At 63.2% G+C, this 18,693-nt stretch overlaps 2 protein-coding genes across 6 annotated transcripts; both read left to right on the top strand.

Annotated features, from left to right (window-relative positions):
• Positions 1–426: 426 nt before the first annotated feature.
• On the top strand, positions 427–11,334 carry ARHGAP27 (Rho GTPase activating protein 27). Of its 4 annotated transcripts, XM_031507083.3 has the most exons (15): positions 676–1,583; positions 4,679–5,104; positions 5,817–6,032; positions 6,363–6,473; positions 6,566–6,633; positions 6,730–6,817; positions 7,971–8,075; positions 8,450–8,548; positions 8,622–8,712; positions 8,829–8,948; positions 9,341–9,439; positions 9,715–9,792; positions 9,932–10,066; positions 10,554–10,659; positions 10,770–11,334. In XM_031507083.3, the coding sequence occupies exons 1-15, from the start codon at positions 918–920 to the stop codon at positions 10,945–10,947; spliced, it is 2,586 nt and encodes an 861-aa protein (XP_031362943.3). In that variant the 5' UTR covers positions 676–917; the 3' UTR covers positions 10,948–11,334. The 4 variants fall into 4 exon arrangements, with proteins under 4 accessions (XP_085418246.1, XP_085418245.1, XP_031362943.3 ...); XM_085562120.1 differs by lacking the exons at positions 10,554–10,659; positions 10,770–11,334 and adding an exon at positions 427–642 and having other exon boundaries at positions 899–1,583; positions 9,932–10,544; XM_085562119.1 differs by lacking the exons at positions 10,554–10,659; positions 10,770–11,334 and having other exon boundaries at positions 673–1,583; positions 9,932–10,544.
• A 1,123-nt stretch (positions 11,335–12,457) lies between these two features.
• On the top strand, positions 12,458–17,099 carry TMEM98 (transmembrane protein 98). 2 transcript variants are annotated; one of them, XM_085562125.1, is made up of 7 exons: positions 12,458–12,500; positions 14,415–14,601; positions 15,066–15,197; positions 15,425–15,458; positions 15,724–15,839; positions 16,257–16,316; positions 16,842–17,099. In XM_085562125.1, exons 2-7 carry the CDS (start codon positions 14,471–14,473, stop codon positions 17,047–17,049), a joined length of 681 nt encoding a protein of 226 aa, XP_085418251.1. In that variant the 5' UTR covers positions 12,458–12,500; positions 14,415–14,470; the 3' UTR covers positions 17,050–17,099. The 2 variants fall into 2 exon arrangements, with proteins under 2 accessions (XP_085418251.1, XP_021395555.1); XM_021539880.3 differs by lacking the exon at positions 12,458–12,500 and adding an exon at positions 13,492–13,694.
• The last annotated feature ends 1,594 nt before the right edge of the window (positions 17,100–18,693 follow it).

The raw sequence follows: 18,693 nt of genomic DNA, 5'->3' as shown, positions 1-18,693 counted from the left end.
ACAGTGGGACATCATCACAGTTTGAACCTGACACGGTGTCTGTGGGAATGGGGATGCTGCCTGTCCCTTGTCCTCTATCCTCTGTCCTCCCTGCCCATCCCCTGTCCTTCTTGCCCATACTCCAGGGTTTCACTTGGGCAAGTGGTTGGTGGTCCCTTACTTTCCCTGCCCCATTTTCTTCCTGGCTGATCCCCACTGGTGTCAGCTTCTCCCGTTCTTGCTTGCCCCACCACTCATGTGCTTGGAGGACCCCTTCCCTGGGGTGCGTGGGGACAAAACCTAGGGCAGGGCAGCTCCCACGGGGCCCCCCTAATGGGGTCCCCATCCCACTGCCCAGGGGGGCCGTGCCAGATCCGGCAGCAGTGCAGATCCCGGCAGCAGCGGGGCTGGGCCCTTCCTGCGGCAGGAACCTCCCGAGGAGCCGTTTCCTCGTCGGGCGGCAGCGGGTCCCCTCCGCCACCGTCCCCGGCCGCCCGCCGAGGGGACAGGACGCGGAACTTTAGCTGGGGCCGGGCACCCACCCCGCCGGAGCCCGGCCCCGTCTCTCGTCGAGGCGGCGGCGGAAACCGGGCGAGTCGGGACCGGCCCGGCGCGGGCACGGGCGGCACGGCGGGCGCGCTCCCGCCCCGGCGCCGGCCGCAGGTGAGAGCGGGGCTCGGCCCCGCGGCTCGGGGAGCGGCGCCGCGGCGCCTTGGGACTCGCTGGCTTTGGGGTCTCGGGCATGGTGGCAAGGATGTGACCCCAGGACCCCAGGGTGTTCCAGCAGGTTTGGCGGTTTGCGAAACCGCCGCGTAGGGCTGCAGCTCAGCGGGGACCCCGAGGGAGCGGAGCTGGGGGATTCTCGGCCCAGGAGAGGTTGGGCGCTGCCGTCACCCTTCCCCTGCCCCGTGTCCCGCAGGCGGAGGCGCGGGGAGGCCATGGAGGCGGCGGAGCCGGCGGAGGAGGCGCTGGTGCTGGTGGAGTACGGCTTCGAGTACCGCGCCAAGGACGGCACCTTGGTCTCCATCAAACCCAACGAGCGCTACGTCCTGCTCAAACGCACCAACCCGCACTGGTGGCACGTCCGCAGGAGCGGGGACGCCCGGCCCTTCTACATCCCGGCCCAGTACGTCAAGGAGCTGCCGCCCATCGCCGCCCCAGCCCCGCTTGACCCCCCGCCACCGGGACATGCTGCGACAGAGCCGGCCGCGCTCGTCCCTCAGCCGCCGCCAGCCTACGAGTATCGGTTCATCGGTGCCGCCGAGCCGGGGGAGCCGGCAGGAGGGTGCCCGGTGCCCAGGAGGGACTCGGTGCCCAGGAGGGACTCGGTGCCCAGGAGGGACTCGCCACCATCACTCAGCTCTTTTCGGGTCCTCCCGGAGCTGACCCCGCGCCCCGCTGAGCCTGTGAGACCTTCGCACTCGCTGGATGACCTGGCGCGGGTGACACCAGCCCCTCGCAGTGCCACCGCTGCCATGGGGGCACGCCGGGACTCCCCAGGACACGCTCGGCCGCTCGGGAAGAGCCGCTCCGAGACCCTCTGCGCCTCCGGCAAGGACAGGGACGTGGCCAGGAGGTGGCCGGGAGCCGGCCCTGCGGCTCAGGTACGGTGACATCCCCATTACTGTCCCCAAAAGCTGCGCTGGAGGCGGAGGGGGGGGGGGGGATTTAACGGGTGGCGGTGTTGAGCCTCGCCCCCCCGGCTGATTCAGTGACCGTGTTCCCCCACCATGACCCTGTGACCCCCAGCACAGTGAGGTGACACCCCGGCACCGCAGCCACTGCTGGGACCCCCCCAAGTCTCCCCACCGAGCTGACCCCATGGGACAAACCTGCAGGTGACCCCACCATAGGGGTATGCCAGAATTAACCATTTCGGAGGTGTGAGGGACCCCCTCACACAGGGACCCCCCCGCACACCCTCCCCCCTGGCCCCCACCCTCATGGGCACCCCTGGGCACTCTCAGCCCACTATTCTGCAGAATCCCGTGGCCTCTGGAGCGGCCTCGGTGTCACTCAGAGGGGTTTTGCAGTGATCTGTCAGGTTCCCGGAGAGTTCTGGGATGAGAGGAGGCAGAAAGGGTTAACAGGGAAGCGCGGCAGCTCCTCCCTGCCGGGGCGGGAGCCTCACCTGGGCGCAGCACCCATTGACCGAGGTGGGTGCTGGGTGCACCCCGGCACAGGCCAGCGCCCCGACACCCCAAACCAACCAGTAAGTAGCAAAGGGCTCTGCCCAGCACCCCCTGGGCTGCACCTCCCCTAGGGGGGCACCCAAGGGTGGGGGTCCCCACCGGTCACTCACCTGCCACCAACGCGGGCCGGGGTGAGACAGTGCCGGCAGAGGGGTGGGTCCCACGACCTTGTCCACCCCTCACTTGTCCCCGAGCACCTCACTTCGGAGTAACCCCGGGCACCTGGAGCACCCCAAGCCTGGGTGTCCCCCATTTCAAGGGTGGCTGGAGGGATTGTGCCACCTGGGGGAGTTGCTGGAGGAAATGAGGTATTGGTGGTTGGGGGCTGTGTTTTACACCCCATTTTCACCTCATTTTCACCCCATTTTATACCTTGTGCTCTCAGCTGTGCCTTTTGCACACCCAAAGCCACTGAACCACTCTGGAGGTGACCCAGCATAGTCCCCAACCCCAGTGCCACCACGGGAGCATTCCCCTTCCCTGCCCAAATCCAACCAGTGCTAAAACCATCCAGGATCAGGCATGGCAGGACCATGGTGGCCTCGGTCCTGCCACCATCTGCACCCGATGGGATGGGATGGGATTATCCCAGTGTTGTGGGGACACAGCAGCCCCAGATCAGCTTCCATTTGAGCAGTGTGACACCAGATGGGTCGCCCAAAATCATCCCAGTGCAATTCCTGCTCAGCATCATCCTGGAGCAATTCCTGCTGGGTTGGCCTTGGCTTTGCCGGAGCGGGTGGCGAGTGGCAGGTTGTGGGTGACGGGTGACAACAACCCCAAGAGAAGCCAGTTCCGCCCTGGGCGTCTCTTCCGCTCCCCGGACCCCGGCAGGAAGCGCGGTGGGTGCAGGGCCCGGCTCGGGCGCCAGCGGCGTTACCGGAGCCTCGTGGTGTCCCCACGGCTGTGCCCACCCTGGTGCCCCCACTGCTGCCCCGGTGTCACCGCGATGGGTGACCGGGCACCGGGGGGCCCACGGCGGGCCCGGAGCAGGGCGCTGCAGCTGCTGCACTTGGGGAAGGTAGGCAGCACCCAAGGGTGCTCCCAGCTGGGGGACAGGGGGGTGTTTTGGGGTCACCCCTTGCCAGGCTCCCCCTCGGGTTTCCCTGGGGGCTTATGGGCACCGGCGGGTGCCACAATGCCCATCCCAAAGCAGGGAGGGGCACCCAGCCCCCCCAGGGGTGAGAAATCCCCAGGGATGCACCCATAGGAGAGAGGTGCTGGGGGGGCACTGTGCCAGGGATGCTCCATTGCCACCCCCATGTCATTTGTCCCCAGGAGGAAGGCAGACCCCCGGTAGTTTCTGGCCCTGCTCACCAAGGTGGGGGGGTCGTGGGGTAATGGAGGGAGGATGAGGGATGTCATCGAGCTTCTGTCCCACTCTGATCCAGGGTGTCCCCAAGGACAGTGCACCTACTGTCACCTCCCTCGGGGTGATGGGCAGGGCTGCACCTGGGACCTTTGTCCCCGCAGCCATTAGTGAGAAACTCAGGTTGTAAATCTGGGGAGATCAAAGGGTGACGGGGAGGGGGTTCCCCGCTGGCAGCACCCTCCTGGTCCCAGGGGACACATCCCCCTACACCAGGCATCCCCATGAGTGGGGTCAGCCAGGCTGGTGCTGGGGATGCTATTTTAGGATGTGGTGATGGGACTGTCTGGTTCAGCATCCGGCTCTGGGCGGGAGGCGGGGGCTGTGGGTGCTGGAAATGTCCCAGGGTGCAGGCGGTGAGGGTGCTGGGGTGCAAGCATGGGTGAGATGGGTGCGAGTTTTGGGGTGCTGGGAGGTGGGAGCAGAGGCTGGGGATGCAGGGGATGAGCAGGTTGGAGGTGTTGGGAGGCCAGATTTCAGTGCAGAGGTTGTGGGTGTTGATGGTTTGGATGCCAGACCTGTGGGTCCTGCACAGAGCAGGGGATGCAGGTACCAGTGATGTGGATGCTGTATCCAGGGGGTGATGCAGGTACCAGTGATGCAGGTGTGGATGATGCAGGGGATGCAGGTGTGGATGAGTGAGTAGCAGGGACACAGGTGTTGATGATGTGGCTGACATGGGTACCAGTGATGGAGGTGCTGATGGTGTGGGTGCTGATGATGCAGTGACACAGGTACCAGTGGTGCAGGTGCTGCTGCAGGTGCTGCACACAGTGGGTCATGCAGGTGCCAGTGACACGGTGCTGGTTGTGAGGGTACTGCCAGCAGCAGGTGACACAGGCAGCAGTGACACAGGTGCTGGCCCTGGGGACCTCGATGTCCCTCCATGTGCTCATCCCTGTGCCAGTGGGTGCTCCCTGCCCCACTCTGGGTGCTGTGAGCGCCCCTCTCCACCTCCTGGCATCCCATCACTGGCACCTCCTGCGCACACTTCTGAGGGCCCAGGCAGGGGGGTGGCCCAACAGCCAGGGCAGGATCCAGCTCCTCGGTGCCTCACCATCAGCCACCTGGACACCACAGTGGGGACATCCCAGGAATGCCATCCCAGCTCAGTAGTGACACATCTGTGTTCCCCCAGACACGCAAGGAGTCAGAGGAGACACCCGATCCCATCTACCTCAACATCCAGGAGCTGCGGGAAGAGGCCGCTGCCAGCTCGGCCCCAGAGGAGCCCGGCGGCTCCGTGTCGGACTGGGAAACCCACACGGACACGGACAGTGGACATTTGTTTTATTATAACCCGGTGACGGGCGAGACCACGTGGGATTGTCCCTTCGGGCAGGCGGCCGATGGAGTGAGTCCCGCCGCCTCTCCCGCCTCCTCGCTCGCACACAGCCCGGAGCTTCCCGAGTGGGAACAGCACGTGGACGAAGGGAGCGGACAGACTTTTTTCTATAATTCGGTGACAGGTGAGACGTCGTGGGACCCCCCCACTGCAGGAGACACAGGCAGCCCCCGGGAGATGCACCCTGGGGGGACGCGGTACGGGCCCATGGAGCAGAGGGTGAGCACCCGGCGAGGCGCGGGGATGGGACTGGGGAGGGGGCAGAGACAGGGATGGGATTGGAGACCGGGATGGGATTGGAAATGGGGATGGGATTGGAAACACGAATGGAATTGGAGACCGGGATGGGATTGGAGATGGAAAAGGGATGGGATGAAAAAGGAGACAGAGATGGAGATTTGGCTTGAGAAAGATGTGAGAGATTAAATGGAGATAGAGATAGAAACAGATGGAGACAGATGAGAATGGAGATGACAACTGAAGATAGACATGAGTATGGATTCAGGGGTGTAGGAAAGGATGAGAATACAGATGGAAACAGCAATGGGATGAAAAGGGAGGCAGAGCTGAAGACAGAAAGGATGGGAGATGAAATGGAGATGAATATGGAAACAAAGATGGAGATAGGAACAGATACAGGGATGTAGAAAGAGGGGAATGGAGATGGAGACAGGGATGAAGGTGGAGAGGGGAGACAGAGCTGGGAATGAAGATGAAGGTGCAGATGAAGATGGACAACAGAATGGATACTGGGATCGAGTTGGAGACAGAAATGGGAATGGAGATGGAGACAGGGATTGAGATGGAGATGGGAATGGAGACAGATGGGAATGGGGATGATGGAGATGGGGCTGCCCCCACCTGGGCAAGCAACACAGAGATGCAGATCTCTTGGTTGGGCACAACATCTTGAACTTTCTCTTCTCTCCAGCCACCCACTCCAGAAACGGATTATCCCGACCTGTCTCCAGATGAGCTGGAGTGTTATCCTGAGGAAGACTATTCACCCGTGGGCTCCTATGATCAGGGGGCCTCTCTCTGCCTGTCCCCGAGGCACCCCGAGGAGCTGGGCTCACCCCCGGGCTGGTATGGGCATGGCCACCCCGAGGGAATCATGTTCTACCCCGAGCACTTCGCCCCAGATACGGTACGGGATAGGGATGGGAACAGGGATTGGGACAGGGTTGAGGATGGGGATGGGGCCTGGGAAAGGGACAGGAGCTGGAAGAGGGATGAACACAGGGATAGGAACTGGGATGGGGACAGGGATGGGTTATGGACAAGGGCAGGGACAGCAATGGGGATGGAAACAGGATCAGGGACAGGGAAAGATGCAGACTGGGGTGACTGCCAGGGATAAACATCCTCACAAGGCCACAGAGCAGGGGCTGCAGGGGCTCTGGGGTGCCACGGGTGCACAGCACAGCCCCCTCCTGGCAGGGGCACCTCGGGCATCACCTGACCCCTCCCTGCCCAGGTGCCATCGGGCGGCCGCCACGAGCGGGCCAGCAGCGGCTCCAGCCAGGACAGCGGGCTCTTCGCCTGGCACGGCGCCGTGTCACCGGCACTGGGCAGCAAGGAGGAGAAGGTGAGCACCCAGGGAGGGGCACCCAGCCTACCCTCACCCCAGCACCAGGGAGAGCAAGGGGAAAATTTGACACCCCCACCTTCACTTTCCAGTTTAAAAGCCTCGAAAAAGCCGGAGTGCTCAACCGGACCAAGACAGTGGACAGAGGGAAGCGGCTCCGGTAAGAACGTCCTGGTGTCCCCTGCCTCTGGAGACAGGAGTCCAGCAGGGGAAAGGGGTTGTGCTATCCCTGTGTGACCCCTGCTCCCCTCCCCAGGAAGAACTGGAGCTCCTCCTGGACAGTGCTGGAAGGGGGAATTCTCACCTTCTTCAAGGACTCCAAGCACTCAGCTGCCAGTGCCCTGGTAAGAGCCCCCATGGCCTTGGGGCAGGGCAGCACCCATGGGACAGAGTCAGCACCCATGGGACTGGGCAGGAACTCACAGGATGTGGCCAATGTCTGTAGGATAGGGGTAGTACCCACAGGAAACATGGCACTGACCTCACTCTGGGGTGGGAGTTCAGGACTCTGTCTAGGGGATGCAGAGGCTCTTGCGGGAGGGGGACCATGGCCAACACCCTCAGAATGGAGCCAGCATCCTTAGGACAGGGCAAGAATCCACAGGATGGGGTCAAAGCTGCAGGATGGGACCAGCTCCCATAGGCTGAGGCCAATATCCAGGGGACAGGGCCAGCATCCACAAATTAGAACCCCCAGCACTGTTGGGGGGAATCAGCACCTTGAAGGAAGGGACCAGGACCCACAGGCCAGGGCAGGTGGCCTGCACAGGAACCCCAGCACTGGGACATGTCCCCTCACCCTCCAGCACACCCACACTCCTGCAGTGTTGGAGGCCCCAGAGCGGGTGGGAGCCAGCAGGAGGAAGCAGAGCTGGCCCCGGTTCCCCCCGGGTCCTCCTCCCTCCCTGCAGTGCCCGGTGGCTGCCACCGGATGCAGAAGTTGCCGTAGGTCTTACAACACGCTGTGGTGACAGCGATGGGGGGGGAAGGCAGGGGACCCACAGCTGGGGGAGACAGTGCTGGCCCCACCTCGGGGGTTCAGGGCTCTGTCTGGGGGTGCAGAGGCTCTTGGGGCAGGGGAACTGTGGCCAAAGCACCCTGAAACCCAGGGCATGGGAAGAAGCACTGGGTCTGATGCTCTCCCCCTGCAAACTCCCCCTCTTTGGGGGCAGCCACCCTCTCCCTTCCTGCAGTGTCGCTGAGAGGGATCCCAAAGCTGGAGCCTCCCTGGGATCCCTGGAGAGGGCTGGGAATGTCTCTTGAGGTGATGGCAGCCCTAGGACCTCGCTGTCCCCAAGCTGGTGGCCATGACCCTCGCCCCACCACAGCAGTCCTATGTCCTAGTCCTGCAGAGACCATAGAAGGGGACAGAGGGGTCCCACCGAGGATATCTGGCAACCTTGCCTTTCTGGAGGAGGGAAGCCCACACCCCCAGCAGGATCCCAGTGTCCCTGTCCCCTCTGGGCAGGTGCCACCCTCAACCCCTTGTCCCCACAGAGGCACCCCAGCACCCTGACCACCCCCGAGCACACGGTGAAGCTGCACGGGGCCACTCTCACCTGGGCCAGCAGAGATAAGTCCAGCAAGAAGAATGTCCTGGAGGTGAGCAGGTGACAGCAGGAGGGACGCTGGTCACACCCCAGTGTCCACAAGCGGCCCACAGGGCAATGCCACACCTGCCCAGTTCATCCCAGCAGGGGATGGAAGTGGGGACACCGGGGACATGCCAGGGTGGGAGTGCAGGGACTGGCACTGCCGGTCACTGTCCCGTTCTGATGGGCACGGAGAGGCCACCAAGGGCCATCCTGGCTCCCAGAGGGGCTTTGCACAGGGAGGAGCCGCTCCAGCTCCCCGCGAACGGCCCCGTTTGGTGTCATCGCAGCCGGCGCCGGGCTCAGCCACATCCTGGTTCCCAAATCCGGCTGTTTGGGGCAGCCCCGTGCCCTTTCCCTGACCTTTGCCTGTTGCTCCGGCAGCTGAGGACGCGGGAGGGCTCGGAATTCCTCATCCAGCACGACTCGGAGCAGATCATCACCGCCTGGCACAGGGCCATCGCCGACAGCATCGGCCGGAGGGTGAGCAGGACCCCCGACACCCCGCGGCCACCCGGGGGCCGAGCCCCGGCGTCTCACGGTGCCGCCTCCGCAGGGCTCCGACATCCCCGGAGAGGAGGAGGCCGAAATTCGGGCTGAATTCGGCTCCCGGGAGAAGCTGGGGGGCGGCGAGGAGCGGAGGGCAGGTGAGCCCCGGCACCCGGGATGGGCACGGGGCCCCGGCAAAACCACGCTGCGGTCCCGGGGCGGGGCGGGCCGGCGGAGCCCCGGCTGCCGCTGACCTGTGCCGTGTCCCCGGCAGCGGCCGGGCAGGGCGCGGGCAGTGCCGAGAGTGACACCAGCCGAGTCCGCAACAAACTCCGCAAGTTCCTGCAGAGGCGGCCGACGCTGCAGTCCCTGCGGGAGCGGGGCTACATCAAGGGTGGGTGTGGGGCGTGGGATCCGGGGGGACTGCATGGGGTTGGATCAAGGATACGTGCTGGGATGAGGCTAAATCCAGAGTGGGAGGGGGTGTTGGGATAGGGCCTGTTGAGGATGGGTGCTGGAATGGGGCTGAGCCCCTCTGGGGGGGACAGCCGGGGATGGAGCTGGGACAGCCAGGGATGGAGCTGGGACACTGGGTCGAGTGACCAAGCTCAAGCCTGACCCAACATCTTGGTGGCTGGAGGTGATGGGACATGCATGAGCCCATCACCTCCAGCCACCCTGGTGGGAAACTCCTATGGGAACAAGTCCCTCTGTCCCCAACCCTGTCCCCCACTAGCTGCCCTCCTGGTGTCCCCGGCCATGCTCATGTCCCCGCTGTGTTCCTAGACCAGGTTTTTGGCTGCTCGCTGCTGGCACTGTGTGAGCGGGAGCGAGGGACGGTGCCACGCTTCGTCCTGCAGTGCATCTGGACCGTGGAGAGGAGAGGTACAGGGGACAGGGACAGCCGGGGACACCAGCATGGGGACAGCTCCAGGGACAGCCTACATGGGATGTTCAGGTTTTCCTTGGAAAAGGAAAACAGCTGTGTGGGCACTGATACAGCTGTACTGGTCACTGTCACCATGTGCCACCTGGCTGTGGGCATCCTCCAGGGGACAGCAGGGACACATGGGGACCGGGAGTTCCCTCAAGAGTGCCTAATGTCCCACAGCAGCATGGATTGTTTAACTGGGAGCTTTCCCCCATCTCCATCTGCGCAGGTCTGGACATTGATGGGCTGTACCGGGTCAGTGGCAACCTGGCCACCATCCAGAAACTGCGCTACAAGGTGGAGCACGGTATGGTCACCCGCGGTGACAGTGGGGGACAATGGGGTATTGTCCCCTTCAGGAGCAGAGGGACGGGGAGGGGGCAGCCAAGAACCACCCACCCATCCCTCGGGCTCTGGACGCAGCTGAGATGCTGCCCCACCCCCAGACGAGCAGCTGGACCTGGATGACGGGCGCTGGGAGGACATCCACGTTGTCACCGGGGCACTGAAACTCTTCCTGCGGGAGCTGCCAGAGCCACTTGTCCCCTTCAGCCACTTCGACAAGTTCATCGCTGCCATCAGTGAGGGACAGGGGATGGGATGGGATGGGATGGGATGGGATGGGATGGGATGGGATGGGATGGGATGGGATGGGATGGGATGGGATGGGATGGGATGGGATGGGATGGGATGGGATGGGATGGGATGGGATGGGATGGGATGGGATGGGATGGGATGGGATGGGATGGGATGGGATGGGATGGGATGGGATGGGATGGGATGGGATGGGGTTGAAATGGGATGGGATGGGATGGGGTTGAAATGGGATGGGATGGGATGGAGAAAAGGATGGGAACTGGGATCAAATGGAGATGGGATGAGGAAGGGTATAATGATGGGGTTAGGGACAGAAATGCAATAGAAGAGGGATGGGAATGGAGACAGGAACTGAGATGGGGGATGATGGAGATGGGGATTAGGATGGGGACAAGGATGGGAATGGAGGTGGGAACAGGGATGTTGTGACTGCTGGAGCCAGCACCCCACCATGCCCTCCCTCCCTGGCAGAGATCCAGGACCTGTCCCTGCGGGGCCACTGCATCCGGGACCTGGTGGTGTCCCTGCCACCCGCCCACCATGACACCATGAAGGTCCTTTTCCGCCACCTCTGCAGGTGACACGCCCTTGTTCCCTCAAACCCAACCCGGTGCAGGAAGGCAGAGCACTCTGAGGACGGGCCCTGGGGTCAGGGCCATGCTGGTGACATGTCCCCTGTCCCCACAGGGTGGTGGAGCACAAGGAGGAGAACCGCATGTCAGTGCAGAGCGTCGCCATCGTCTTCGGCCCCACGCTGCTGCGGCCGGCCAGCGAGGAGGGCAGCATGGCCATGCACATGGTCTTCCAGAACCAGGTCGTGGAGCACATCCTCAACCACTATGGATACATCTTCCCTGATGGATAAACCCTAGGGACACGTGTGGGGACGAGCCCGGCGGTGGGGACTCGATGGAGCAGTGTCTCCAAGAAGGACTTTACCATGTGTCACCTCAGTGGTGGCTCCATGGAGGGCAGCACGGTGACCTGGCTCAAGGGAGGGGCACCCCGGTGGCTCCTCCTTGGCCACCCTGTCCCAGCAGGGCCGGATCCGGGGGGTCGAGCCCCAGGGGGGTCCCCATGGTCAGTGGAGCCCTGCAGTGCCCCCCTGGAGCCAGCGTTCCCAGGTGGGAGCAGGGAGGGTCCGGCGGGCAGTGCCTGCTGGGCGGTGGCACCGGCGGGCAGGGAGAGGCCGGGCAGTGCCGTGGCTGCAGCCCCTGCCCCTGTCCCAAATAAAGAGCCCGTGCAGACACAAGGGTGAGCTGTTGCTGGCAGGACAAGGGGACATCCCAGGGCCATGGGTGGCACAGCAGGGGCTCGGTGCTCCTTGGCTCCTGTGACCCTCGGAGACACCATGTGGCCTTTGTACCCCATGAGGATGAGGGGACCTAGGACACCATTCCTGGCTGGTGTCACCAAGCACTGTGTCACCACCAATGTCACCAATGACAGCAAGATGTGATGAGAGCCACACGGTCATGGGAGATGAGTTCCCATCACCCAGAGTCACCTCCTGGGGTGGGGGCACTTTGGGTCATACTGGATGGGATGCTAAAAGGATGGCAAGGAACGTGACTGACATGCTTTGGGACATAATGGGGACAATAAAGGGCATGGCAGGGACATGAGGAGGAGGTGTGGGGACATGGGACACATGTCCCTTGCTTTGAAACACAGCAAGGACAGCACATGGCAGCAGCTGGGGATGCAGGGACGGCTGGGGTACAGAGGGGACACTTGGGGACACTGCAAGCACACTTTGGGGTGTGGTAGGGGATGTGTGGGGGTGTTATAGGGCCAAGCTGGGCTGCAGTGGGGACACTTTGGGACAAGACAGAAACACTTTGGGGTGCAGTGGAGTCATTTGGGGGCACAAGGATTTTCAGGACACAAAGAAAACCTCAGGAGTGCAGGGACAGTGGTTTGGGACACAATGGGGACAATTTGGGATGCAACTGGGACACTTTGGGACACAAGGGGACACAACTGGGGACAGGAAAGGAACTGTTTGGAATGCTGGGGGGAATCTGGGGGCACAAGGGGATAGCTTGGGGGACAAGACAATGCTTCGAGGGTTCAGCAGGGGCACTTTGGGACAGAACAGAGCCGCTTTGGGATGCACGAGGACCACTTTGGAGCACAAGGAGTACCTTGTGACTTCAGGAGTGCAGTGGGAGTGCTTTGGGACATTTTGGGACACTTTGGGATGCATGGAACACACTTCAGAACTTTGGGAGGCGCATGGGACCCTCGGGACGCTGCGGGGCGGGATGGAGGCGGTGCTGGGGGCAGAGCCCGGCCGATCCCCGCTCCCTCTCTGCTCCCTCCCCGCTCCCATCCCGATCCCACCCCGCTCCCGGCCCCGCTCCGCGCCCCCCGCCCGGCTCCATCTTGTTCGCGCCCGCCGCGGAGCCGCTCCAGGTGCGGGGGTCCGGGAGGGACTGGGGGGACTCGGGGGGGTCGCAGGGACCCACCGAGGGAGCTGGGAGGGGATCTCCTGCCCGGGACCCCCCCAGCCATCCCCCAAACCCCCACGGGAGCCCAGGCGCTATAGGGGACCCGTGGGAGCGATCCCTCCCATAGAGCCGTGTCGGGCCCCCCAGAGACCCCCATCCCCCCGCTCTGGGCCCCCGGAGCGACCCTCAGGGCCAGCAGGAGGGACCCCATTAGCCCCGTGCCCCCCCGGCAACCGGGGCTGTGCAGGACTGGGAACCGCCAGCAGCGGCCCTCCCCCAGACCCCCCCAGACACTCCCAGGGACTCTCCGGACACCCCCCAGCAGCAGCCCCCCTCCCCTCCCAGAACCCCCCCAGCAGTGACCCCCCCCAGTCCCAGAACCCCCCAAACCCTCCAGTAGTGATCCCCCAGTCCTACAACCCGTCCAAACCTCCCAGTAGTGACCCCCCATCCCAGAACCCCCTCAAGCCCCCCAGCTGTGCCCCCCCATCCCAGAAACCCCCGAGATCCACAGCTGTGTCCCCTGGTCCCAGAACCCCCCACACTGCCCAGCAGTGACCCCCTCTCCCAGTGCCCCCCCAGACCCCCCTTTCCCCTTCCCACCTTCCCTGGTGTTGCTCAGGTAGGGTCTGACCCCAGCCCAGCCGGGACAGGGACACCGCCTGGGGCTGGGGATGGTTCTGGGACACTTTGGGGGGGCCTGGGGACACCCCCGGGGCTGTGCCCTGCCCCCCTCCCCAGAACCAGGCACCAGGGGGTTACAGCAAAAGCAGCTTTGGCAGCCAAAATCCCTCTTAAGGCTTTAATCACAGTGAGAAAGTGACAGGGGGGGGCGGCGGAGACACCCTGTCCCCCCGCCACTGTCCCCAACCCTGTGGGGCTGCAGGGACTACTGCAGCCAGGCTGGAAATTTAAGCCAAATCCCTAAACCTGGCTTAAAATTCAATGGGTTTTAGGGGAGAAAGAAAAAAAGGGTGAGGGGAGGGGGGAGGCAGTGGGGCCAGAGGGTTTTGGGGGCCCACCCCGCACCCCCCGCTGTGGGGGCCCAGTGTGAGTCAGGGGGCGAAGGTCGGTGTGGCCGTGTTTGCACACCCGGCACGGAAGTGGCACCGTCCCCGCGTGTCCCCGTGTCCCGCCCGGCAGTGCCCGGCTGGAGCAGGTAGGGAGGGCAGGGATGGAGCCCCCAGCCCGCGGGATGGGCACGGGGGTCCCCCCGCAGGGCGGGAACCCCACGGGACTCCTGGTCTGTCCATGTGGGGACACCGGTTCCCCTGGGCCTGGTATGGCTGTGTCTGCTGCCCATGGGGACAGGGACACACAGGCCTTGCTACTGCAGCTGGGGTGGCTCAGGTGTCCCCGTGGCCCAGCTGGGATCAGATTTGGGGGATCCCCGTGGAAAGGGGGCTCTGGAGGTCCTCATGACCCCATAGGAATCAGAACTGGGGGCTCTGGGGGTCCCTGTGGGGCTGGGGGGCTCTGTGGCCCCATAGGGACAGGAACTCTGGGCTCCCTATAGGGGTCAGTCTCTGGGGTCCCTGTGTTCTCATAGGGAAAGGCTCTGGGGGTCCCCATGTCCCAGTAGCGACAGAGCTGTGAGTGTCCCCAGGAGAACACACTCTGGGGGTCCCCACACCCCCCTATGGCCCAGGCCTTGCTCTCCTGACCCCAGCTCCTGTCCCCATGGCCACGGTGACAGGTTGAGGGCAGCAAATCCTGCTGCACCCCAGACCCAGAGGCACCACATCCCCCAGGTGACACTGACCCTGGGGACAGGGATCCATCTGGGGGTGACACCGGGTCCTAGCCGGGTGTTTTGAGGTGCGGGATGGAGAGGAGAATATCTGTGGGGTTCCAGTCTCCAGTGCCCCTGTCACTGTAGCCCCCAGCGTGCTGTGATGGCACCGGACGCCTGAGCCCCTCCGGTGGGGACAAGCCATGGAGACCGTTGTCATTGTGGCCATCGGGGTGCTGGCCACCATCTTCCTGGCGTCCTTCGTGGCGCTGGTGGTGGTGTGCAGGCAGCGCTACTGTCACCCCAAGGATCTGCGCCACCACTACGACACCAAGTGAGTGACCCACGGGGGTGGCAGTGTCCCTGTCCCCACCAGGGAGGCACCTCAACCCCCATGGGCTGGGGACAGTGCTGGGGACATGTTCAGCATCATCACGGAGACAATCTGGGGGACATGTCCACGGTAATCGGGGAGACAAAGATGGGGACGCATCCACCATCATCAGGGGGACAGAGATGGGGACACATCAGCCATCATCAAAGGGATAAAGCTGGGGACATGTCCAACATCATCCAGGGATTAAAGATGGGGACACAGCCACTGTGACCAGGGGGATGATGCAGGCAATGTCCAGCATCATCAGAGGGAAGATGCCTCCATCTTGTCCCAGTTTGGGACACATCCACATCACCAGGGGGACAAAGATGGGGACACGTCCACCAGTATCAGGGCCACTGGGGCTGTGGGGCAGCCCAAGGAGGTGGCCCTTGGTGGGATGTCCCCCATGTCTCTGACAGACCCATCGTGGACCTGATGGGGACCATGGAGACACCGTCAGAGCCCTCGGAGCTGGAGCTGGATGACGTGGTCATCACCAACCCCCACATAGAGGCCATCCTGGAGAACGAGGACTGGGTCGAGGATGCCTCGTGAGTGCCCCCACTGCTGGGGACCCCTGTGCAGTGCCAGCCCCCCATCATGGGATGTAGGGGACAGATTTGGAGGTCACCAAGCCATGGGGATGGTCCTCAAGATGGTCTTGGATGGGAATATCCCCACAGGTCTGGGGGACAAGGGATGTCAGAAGAGGGGAGACACAGGGGACAAGGACAGAGCAGGGGGGACACAGGTGGATTCACACCCTCTTTCTCCACAGGGGTCTGGTGTCCCACTGCATTGCCATCCTGAAGGTGAGTGAGGGCGTGGCACTGGTGGTAGTGGTGACACTGGTGGGACGGGTGACACTGGTGGCAATGGCAGCACTGGTGGTACTGGTAGAGCTGGTGGCAGTGGTGGCACCAGTGGCACTAGTGATGTTGGTGTCAGTGGTGGGCAGCAGTTGTGGTAATGGTGGCAGTAGTGACATTGTTGGTACTGGTGGCACTGGTGCTGATGGTAGGTGGCACTTGTGGCACTGGTGTTGATGGGCACTGAATGGCCACTGCTGTCCCCCAGATCTGTCACACACTGACGGAGAAGTTGGTGGCCATGACCATGGGCTCGGGCACGCGCGTGAAGTCCCCAGCCAGCCTGGGTGACATCATCGTGGTGGCCAAGCGCATCAGCCCCAGGTGACGGGATGTTTGGGGGGGTCTCTTGGGTGGGGTCCTGTGGCTCTGGGGTGTCTACAGGGATGGGGGGAAAATTCCAGGGCTCTGGAGGGGCTCCAGAGATTTGGGACAGGGTGGGTCTGGAGGGGTCCTGGGGGCTCTGGGGACATCCCAGGGCTCTGGGGGGAGTCCTGAGGCACTGGGAAGGACCCTGGGGACTCTGGAGGGAAACATGGGGACTTTAGGGGTGTCCAGGGACTCTGGGAGGCATCCCAGGGTCCTGGGGTAATTTTGGGACTCTGGGAGGTGTCCTGGGGTTCAGGGGGATCCTGGGGCTCTAGGGAGGTCGCAGGGCTCCAAGAGAGCTCTTGAGGCCTGGGGTGGCTGTGCTGGAGGTGTCACCAGTGTCCCCTGGGATTAACGCTGTCCCCACCGCAGAGTGGATGACGTTGTGAGATCCATGTACCCCCCGCTGGACCCCAAACTGCTGGATGCGAGGTGACAGTGGCGAGAAGGACAGGGACTCTCCTGGGTGGGGAATACCTGTGGGTGGGGACACCCCCACATCACCTATCGCACCTCTGGGGACAACCCCACTCTGGGGACAAGCCCAGGTCATCCAGCAGGACAGGGAGGCCCGTTGGTCTGAGCAGATCCCAGAATATCCCAGGTTGGGAGGGACCCCAAGGCTCATCCAGTCCCACCCCCGTCCCTGCCCAGACACCCCAACATCCCACCCTGGGCATCCCTGGCAGCGCCATCCAAACCCTCCTGGAGCTCTGGCAGCCTCGGGGCTGTGCCCATACCCTGGGGAGCCTGGGCAGTGCCAGCACCACTGGAGGAAGAACCTTTCCTGAGATCCATCCCAAACCCCCTGTGACACAAGCTCAGGCCATTCCCTGGGTCCCATCCCTGGTCACCAGAGGCAAACTGCTGCTGAGGGAGCCACCATGGGGCAGGGCGGGAGGTGACAGTGCGGTGACAGGGAGGTGACAGGGCAGTGAGAGCCCCGTGTCCCCGCAGGGCCGCGGCGCTGCTGCTGTCGGTCAGTCACCTGGTGCTGGTGACCCGCAGCGCCTGTCGCCAGCCGGCCGCTCGCCACTGGGTCGAGCGGTCACTGGCGGCCGCCGAGGAGCACATGGCCGTGCTGCGCCAGGCTGCCATGGCCACCGAGCCCGAGCGGCCGCCGGGCCCCGGCGAGCCCCCCCGCCAGGAGCAGTCAGCCATCTGACCCCAATAAAGGCCCCGTGTGCCCCCAGCCCCGCACGGGCGGCTCTGGGATGGGCTGGTGCTGTGCTTTCTGCATGGAGATGGGTCTGGGGAGAGAACGGGGGTGTTGAAGGGGAGGTTGGGGGTCTAGGGAGGGATTGGGGGGCTTGGGAGGGAGTGTGGAGGGGGTTGAGGGGTTTAGAGGGGATTTTGTGGGGTTGGAGGTGGATCTGGAGGGGTTGGGGGGCTAGGGAGGGAGTTGTGGAGGGGGTTTGAGGGGTTTAGAGGGGATTTCAGGGCATTGGAGGGGGATTTGGAAGAGTTGGGGGGTCTAGGGAGGGATTGAAGGACTTGGGAGTGTGGAGAAAGGTTGGAAGGGAGTTTTAAAGGATTTTGAAGGGTTTGGAAGGTTGGTAGGTGGTTGGGGGGACCTAGAGGGGATTTTGGGGGTTTGGAGGGGTTGGGGTCTAGAGAGGGTTTGGGGGACTTGGGAGGCAGTGTGGAGAGGGTTTGGAGAGGTTGGGAAGGCTGGAAGTGGTTTGGAGGGTTGGAGGCAGATTTGGGGTTGGGAGTAGGGACTGTTTTGGGGGGCTTGAGAGGGAGTTTGAAGGTTATGGAGGGGATTTCAGGGTGCTGGAGTGGGAATTGGATTTGGGGGTCTAAGGAGACGCTGGGGGCTGGGAAGGGAGTGTGGAGGGAGGTTGGCATGGGCTGAAAGGGATTTGGAAGGGTTGGGAAGATCAGAGGGGGTTTAGGGGTTTGCAGGGGATTTGGGGTGTTGGAAAGGGAGGTTTGGAGTTTATGAAGGGTTTGGAGGAAGTTGAAGAAGTTGAGGGGATTTTAAGGTTTAGGGGGTGTCAGAGTGGAAGAGGTTTTGGAGTGAATTTCCTGGGACGGGGGTCATTTGGGGGACTTGGAGGCAAATGAGGGAGTTGGTGTAGGAGGGGAAATGGGAGTTAAGGGAATGTTTAGGATCGGTTGGAAGAGGGGTTTGGGGAGGTGGAGGGGGTTTGGAGGGGCATTGGCATTGGAGGGGATTTAGGGGAGCTTGGAGGGGGTGGGAAAGACTTGGAAAGGAAGGTTAGAAGTTTTGGGAAGGGTTGGAGAGGTTGAAGTGGTCTTTGGGGCACAGGGGCTTGGAGGGGACTTGGAGAGGATTTAGGGCCACTTGTGGGCATTGGCAGGGAGGATGGGGGAGTTGGGGGGCAAAGATTGGAGTTTTGGGAAGGTTGGGGATGTTGGGGAGGACTGGAGGGGGTTGACGGAAATTTGCAGGGTTGGGGAGGATTTGGGGGCCTGGGAGGCACTGGGGCTACTGCCTGCCCTGGGAGCGAGGTCTGGAGAGCTCCAAGACACCAAGGGGCAAAACCCTGAGACCCGGGCAGGGGGATCTGTGCCCCTGATGGGCTCTGTGCCCCTGGTAGGCTCTGTGCCCCTGATGGGCTCTGTGCCCTGATGAGGGGTCTGTGCCCCTGATGGGCTCTGTGCCCCTGGTGGGCTCTGTGCCCCTGATGGGCTCTGTGCCCCTGGTAGGCTCTGTGCCCCTGATGGGCTCTGTGCCCTGATGAGGGGTCTGTGCCCTCGTGGTGTCTCTGCCTGTGAGAGGGGAACTGGGGCTCACACAGGAGTGCTCCAGGCTGCAGACAGAGGGGTCCGTGCCCCGGGC

Source organism: Lonchura striata, chromosome 27 (assembly GCF_050655825.1).
Source record: "Lonchura striata isolate lonStrDom1 chromosome 27, ASM5065582v1, whole genome shotgun sequence".
Classification (NCBI taxonomy): domain Eukaryota; kingdom Metazoa; phylum Chordata; class Aves; order Passeriformes; family Estrildidae; genus Lonchura; species Lonchura striata.
The sequence above is the reverse complement of the archived record's forward strand: the minus strand, read 5'-3'. Positions and strand labels throughout refer to the sequence as shown.